This window comes from Pipra filicauda, unplaced genomic scaffold (assembly GCF_003945595.2).
Source record: "Pipra filicauda isolate LSUMZ 115617 unplaced genomic scaffold, ASM394559v2 scaffold164_size1636381_pilon, whole genome shotgun sequence".
Lineage (NCBI taxonomy): Eukaryota > Metazoa > Chordata > Aves > Passeriformes > Pipridae > Pipra > Pipra filicauda.
In genome coordinates, this window is record NW_024104151.1 from 831,042 (window position 1) to 837,607 (window position 6,566).

At 43.1% G+C, this 6,566-nt stretch overlaps 1 protein-coding gene and 1 long non-coding RNA gene across 2 annotated transcripts; one reads left to right on the forward strand and one right to left on the reverse strand.

Moving 5' to 3' along the window:
* Positions 1 to 399: 399 nt before the first annotated feature.
* On the reverse strand, positions 400 to 4,618 carry NAA20 (N-alpha-acetyltransferase 20, NatB catalytic subunit). Its single transcript, XM_027719900.2, has 6 exons — positions 4,454 to 4,618; positions 4,294 to 4,318; positions 4,115 to 4,205; positions 3,192 to 3,327; positions 2,071 to 2,216; positions 400 to 727 (listed from the first exon to the last, which is right to left on the reverse strand). Exons 1-6 carry the CDS (start codon positions 4,504 to 4,506, stop codon positions 642 to 644), a joined length of 537 nt encoding a protein of 178 aa, XP_027575701.1. The 5' UTR covers positions 4,507 to 4,618; the 3' UTR covers positions 400 to 641.
* On the forward strand, positions 4,480 to 6,308 carry LOC113987317. The gene is made up of 2 exons (XR_003540494.2): positions 4,480 to 4,725; positions 4,838 to 6,308. It is a non-coding gene; the product is annotated as an uncharacterized LOC113987317 (long non-coding RNA).
* The last annotated feature ends 258 nt before the right edge of the window (positions 6,309 to 6,566 follow it).

Consider the following 6,566-nt stretch of genomic DNA (forward strand, 5'->3'; position numbering starts at 1 on the left):
GTGAACATAAGAGACTTCTCTTGAGCAGGTTCTTTGGAAAACCTACATTGACCTTGAAATTGAGCAAGGGGAGTACAAGAAAACAAGAAATCTTTACCTCAAGTTACTTTAGCGGATACAGCACGTCAAGGAACATGTGGGCACCCAGGACACAGAATTGTCTTGAATCTGGTCCACAATGAGAAAAACCCTTGACTGCCTTGCTTGTACGGCTTCTTCAACTCAACAGTGAACAATTCAATCCTATGCCCGTGCCATGAAGAGAGGAAAGACTTTTCTCCAAGTTTCTTGGGTATTGTACAGTATTTTCACTGGTCATGAATAAATGCATTTAAAGAGTCTTTACTATGACTGATCTCAGGTACTTTGGTTTGAAAGAATACCAAGAAAACGACCACATAGGAGGTAATTCCATTTTAATAGTCTCTGAATTTCCAATATTTGAAAGGAAAAATAACAGAGTAAGTGTGACAGTATACAGCCATTACCTACAGAAGCAGTGTTAGTCAGCTCCTCAACATTGTTTTTTGGTATTTCAAGGGAAAAACATTAAGCCTAAAATTTCTCATCCATAAGTTCTTTGGAGGTTGAGGGGGACAGACCTGACACTTAGTAAGTTGCCTGAGAATCACAGCTTACAGTTACTCAATGTCTTCTGGCCTCACTGGATGAGGCAGAGGTATAACTGATTTCTTCTCTGTATCTCTGGAAAGAGCTTTCCTCATATCTGTGGCAAAAGGAAAAAATGCTATTATAGTTACAGTGGTCATTGTACAAAGCCATATGAAGTGAATTCTCTATTAAAATAAATATTAATTATTAAATATTATTAAATATTATTAAATATTATTAAATATTATTAAATATTATTAAATATTATTAAATATTATTAAATATTATTAAATATTAAAATTTCCTAGAATCATAGAATACCCCAAGTTGGAAGGACCCATAAGGATCCAACTCCCTGCTTCACACAGGACTACCTAAAACTAAACCATATGGTTAAGAGCATTGTCCAGACTCTCCCTGAACTCTGATGGGCTTGGTGTCATGACCATTTCCCTGGAGAGCCCATTATAGTTACCAACCACCCTCTCAGTGAAGAGCCTTTTCCTAACATCCAGTCTGAACCTTCCCTGACTCAGCTTCGCTCCATCTCCTCATGTCCTATCACTGGTCACCAGAGAGAGTGGTGCCCAGTTGAGGAAGGTTTAGACTGTGATGAGGGCACACCTCAGCCTTCTCTTCTTCAAGTGGAACAAGCCCATGGACATTAGCTGCTCCTCCTAAGTCCTGCCCTTGAGACCTTTCACCATCTTGGCTGCTCTCCTCTAGATACACTAATAATTGAATGTCCTTAACGTTGTTCAGCAGCAGTGTTATCAACTGAAATATAACACTGCATGAAACTCGACCGAATGGAAAAGAAGTGGCAGGCTAAAGGGACAAATATAGGATTTAAGGCACTTGCAACAACAGTAGATATATGTCAGTAGCCCTTATATTTCATAGTGATCCTACATATTGAATGAATAGTGCAAGAACAGAAATGACACACAGCATGGGCATGTAACCCTTTGGGAGAATACTTAAAAGAAAAAAATATCTAGAATGAGGAAGCACTTTTGTTAACAGAATCAACATTAACATAGTTGAATTTCCATATTCCTTCCCTTTTACACTGAAAACGTTACCCAATTCTCTGCCACTGTGGGCCACTGACATTGTAAATTTGTAGTTAGACATCTGAGAAAAACAAAGTTTCAAGTCCCAGTTATGGGAAGAAAGGAAGAAAGCACTTCCATTCCTTTTCATTTTTTATTCTTATTTTGTAGTTTATTTTGCCAGAGATGCTACAAAGTGTGTAAACTGAAAGATTAGGTTTTGTAACTGATGTAATCTTCAGTAGGAAAAGTTATCTAAAGGAGGATACAAAATCTCATTCATCAACAAGTATCTGAAATTGTTTCATATACAAAAAAAAAATAATAATAGTCTTACAAACAAGCCCAGGAACCCTCAACATGAGAATCACTCCATTCAACTTGAGGCAGAACAAATACTTACCATAAGCATCTTCATCTGGCTCCCCACTGCTGGCAGAGTAGTACTCTAACACCGTCCGGTACACACTGTAGCCTAGTTGCTTATACATATTTACAGCAACCTGATTTGATACTCTCACAAAGAGATCAACAAAAAATCCACCCTTTCTTTAGCGGGGGGAGGAAAAAACAAACAAAGAAAAAACAGGTTAAGGAACAGTAGGTGAATGTATTTCTAAGTAACAACTCATAAACTGTAATCATATCAAAGCAAGTCTGATGAGGTAGTACACTAATCAAACATCTTCCACACTGTAATAACAGATGGACTCCTTTACCAAGGGAAAATTCAAGCATAGGCATAGATTTCATTTTATTTTTGTCACACAGCCCTTCTATAACAGCCATTGCCTTCAGAAATATGAACAGAAAGAAAAGGACAAGCTAAACAGGCACACAAGCCTCATATCCATGTGATACGATTTAAAAAAAATAAATCCACATTTTAGAATGCATTGGATTAGGAGGGATGGAATAAGTCTAAATTCATTTGCCTAATGGGGGATAGTCCTTTACCTCACAAGGCAAATTTTTCAAAATATTGTATTATTTTCTGTTTTTACCAAGTGGAGTTGCCCTACTAGAATAAGTTAAGGACATTTCACTGTGGGTTCATTTGACATTAAATTAAATTTTCATAGATACAAGTAACCAAGATGATAGAAAGTAAGCTAAAAAAATAATTTTGTCGGCAGTACAAAATTTGTTCAAGGCTGTGCCTGAATGCATTGCACAAAGCCCACAGTTACTGAACAAGTACGTTGTAGGCCCTGCAACAGGAAACACTGCTGATGTTTCACAAAGCTCTTTTCCTGTCAAGAAAAGGGTCTTTTATACAGTATCGCTACTGGAATTCAGGCTATGTCCTACTCATTCTAGCTCAGAGAAATCACAAGATTTTTAAACCACTAAGCAACTTTCATAATTCCTGTTCTCCAACTATGAGGAATTTCAGAAAGTCAGAACACTGCTTACAGCAAAATTCCGTGTCAGTTTCATGCACATCAAATACGTGAGCCAGGGACAGGTGCCTGGAAGAATATTACTTTTAAAGATAAGTTTAAAGATAGGCATATTACTCACTTTTCTGAAATTTCTTCCAGTAGCTCCATCAATTTAGCGGCCAAACCCAGCCGTCGGAATTCTGGTGCAACAGAGAGAGCGGTAACATGTCCGTGCCATTCTTCCCTAGCCACGGAGCCCTCGGCTTTCCCCATGACTGTGAACACACAGAGCATCAGCACCTTTGGAGTAACACACCCCCTGCAACCACACAACTTCACAAGAGGAATAAGCCGTGTATAAACAAACGTTGCAATGGTTGTGGTAAAGGCCCAAACAGGAATGTCTACCTTATCACTCTATGATTCAGCAACCACAGAGCATGTCATTTTGCTCAAGTATTACAGCAATTTCTTAACTAGTGTAAAGAAAAACAACTTTGCAAATTCCTTGCTTAAGGTGTGACTTCTAAATGTGAATTTTAAGCAATTCTCATGAGTCTTTCACTGAACAGAATTTAGGATTTGACTGAAGTTACAGAGGAACAGAGGGCCAGAAGCTCAAAACCTCTTGGCAGCTCTCTCTGGCATGATTTCTGAAAAACACAAATATTCCGCACTAAATGTGCAAAGAAATCCAGAACCAGAGCTTTCCCTTACAGGACAATGCAAAAGCCAAGCCCAGCACGTTTACTGACTGTGTGTGATCAGAGCTGAGCACAGTGACCTGGACTCCAGGATTACATAAACACCTATTCGCCTGTACCAAACCCGGGTGGACGCTACCACAGCCAAGGCTCCTCGCTGCACTAGGAACGTCAAACTGGAAGCTGCTGCCGTGAGTCCCACGTAATACCCTCAGATGTTTATGAAACGGGAAGATGCAACGCAACCTTCCTCTTCCCTGGTCGGTGGAAAACGCGAAGAGTAGGAAAAGCTCCCGCGTTAAAATGCCCCATATAGGCAATGAAGGGAGACGTTACCGCCGGAGCACCCGGCACTCACTGTAACCCATCAGCTCCCCGCCGGGCGCCTCGGCGACGATGAAGTACTCGGGCCAGTGGGCGAGGTATTGCAGGTAGAAGGGGATCCCGTACTGGGCGCTCGGTTAAGGAGCAACTGCGGCCGCCACGGCTGCGCCGCCCGCGCCCGGCCCCGCGCCCCCGCCCCGGCGGGAAGGATACGGTCTCGGTCAGCGGGTCCAGGTTGCTGTGGGGGAGAGAGAGGCGCTCAGCGCGGGCCCGAGCCCGGGCCCGGCGGGGAGCACCGAGCACGCCGGGGGAAGGGGAAGCGCGCAGGGGCTCGGGGGAGGGACAGGGGAGAGGGGGGCCGGGTGGCGCTCACATGTTGTTGAATCGGAAGAGGTCGTCGCAGGTGAAGGCGCGGAGCGTCGTCATGGCGGTGATCGCGGAGACGATGCTTCCGCTAACCCGGAACCGCTGCCGCTGACCCGGAAGCCATCCCGCGCCCCAGCGCCACTTCCGCCACGGAAAGGCAGCGGAAGCGTCCCCGCCCCGCAGAACTGCCCCGCTCCCGGCCCGGCCCGGCTCCCACACAGCTCCGCTCCCGGCCCGGGATCTGCCGCCGCCGGCCGTGACGGACAGAGGCAGCGGAGGGTCCGTGGCCGTGAGAGCGGGCGGGTAGCTGGGAAAGCGCTCTATGTTTCAGCCACTGAGTGCACAGGGTGCACATCTCCTTGTTGTACAGGTTATGCTTGTGTTTCCACAGATAAAGGACCGCATTGCATACGACCTTACAGATCCAGACCTTTAGACTGACCCTCAGACCGACCCTCGGAAGAGGACCAGCAGCATGTTTTGTGGATACTGAACAACGAATGTCCCTAAGACGTTGGTTTGGACTTGGGAGAAGTGGGGGCCCATTATGGGAATATGGATACAGTGTTTTTGGTGAACCAGTGCTAGGCGGAGCCTATTATACAAGAAACACACGGTTATTAGCCCTAGATTGGCAACATGACAGCCTAGAGAACTGGTAGTTAGAAAAACTTTTGCCTTCTGCTATACCCTGTATTGAATGTCATACCACTGACCACCAGTCCTGGGTACTGTGTCAGTGTAAGGCGTGTGACAAAAAGTGGTACTGTGCCTCTTCTCGAAGACCAGAGTTTTGCAGAATTTGTGACCCACGAGAACGAGTGCTCCCACTTACGGAAGCTAACATAGTAGCCTTAGTGTGTGGAAAGAAAAGACTGGTTCCTGATCAGTGGGAAGTACCTGAAGAACAGTGCGAAAAGACAGTAAGAGTGTGTGAAAAAATTGCCTAAAAACATAGGCCATGATGAGCAAAGGGCGAGGTAGTCTACAGAAAACAATACACATTGCTTTTCATGCAGTGCATTCAACGAGCTATAGACAAAGCATTAAAGGCTGTTTTAATTATAAACAAAGAAGGGGTAATTATGGAGGTGAACAGTGTCACGTCCCTCGGGCCTGGGACAATGGACATTGTTGCACTAGTTGGCAGAAGCTGTAGGAACAGTAAGCAGGAGAAGAAGACATGGAAAAAGAAGACACAAGACTGCAAGAAGGACCTTGGTTGCTAAGAACTGTAGTTATTTGTATCTGTTAAAGCATATGCTGAATTATGTAGTTTGAGAAAGTAAGCATAAGTAGAAAATTACCAATTGTTCTGCTTGAATTACCTATTATTCTGCCTAGGGTATATAAGTATATGCATTCTTAAGTAAAGGTCTTCGTTTTTGCACTGGAACGGAGTCCGTGCCCTCAATCCCAACAGGGTCAGTCACCACAAAGAGGTGTCAAACTACTCCAGGCTCCCAGGCATGAACCCGCAGAACTGTTCTTCCTGGTGTTGCAGTGCTGAGCCCAACAAGGAGATGTGCACCCTCTGCACTCAATGGCTGAAACGTGTATTGCTTGCCAGCTGGTTCCTCTTGTTAAGAGAGCTGAACACAAAAGTACTTTTTTCTGCCATGATCCTCACTGGGGTAGACAACAAATATGGTATTACTGATGGGTATGAGTAATATAATTGGCAGCATTTAAGGTCTGAAGAGAGGGGAATTGTAGATAATAGCTTAAATCAATTAAAAATCCTCTTAGGTAAAAAATCACAGTGTGCCTACTACAAATTATTCTGTTGCACTGGTAAGTTTACAAAGGTAGATACATAAAAAGGAAACGACTATAAATAAAAATATATTTCTTGTTAATAATTAGATATTGCACTGTTTTATATTACCCATTTTATAGTTATATGCATAGTAAATTCTATACACACACACACACATATATAAGAGAAATATATAAGACCTCTTAGCCAAAGTTGGTTAGAAGAGAGTGAGAAAAGATAAACTCCTTCAAGCTGGAATACATAATTACAGTCACACAATGAAGTGCTAAAAATAAAAATCAAGGAAGAATGATATTTAACTTTTTATTGATTTCCTGTTACTCACTTTCTAAACAAAAAC

What these genes read in the sequence shown, in the direction of transcription:
- NAA20 (XM_027719900.2), bottom strand. Translation starts at nt 4,506, where the DNA reads ATGACGACGCTCCGCGCCTTCACCTGCGACGACCTCTTCCGATTCAAC. An exon ending in CGGGGAGCTGATGGGTTACA is followed by an intron (nt 3,328 to 4,114) that starts GTGAGTGCCGGG and finishes GTGTGTTCACAG; the next exon opens with TCATGGGGAAAGCCGAGGGC. An exon ending in CTGGAAGAAATTTCAGAAAA is followed by an intron (nt 2,217 to 3,191) that starts GTGAGTAATATG and finishes CCCCCGCTAAAG; the next exon opens with AAAGGGTGGATTTTTTGTTG.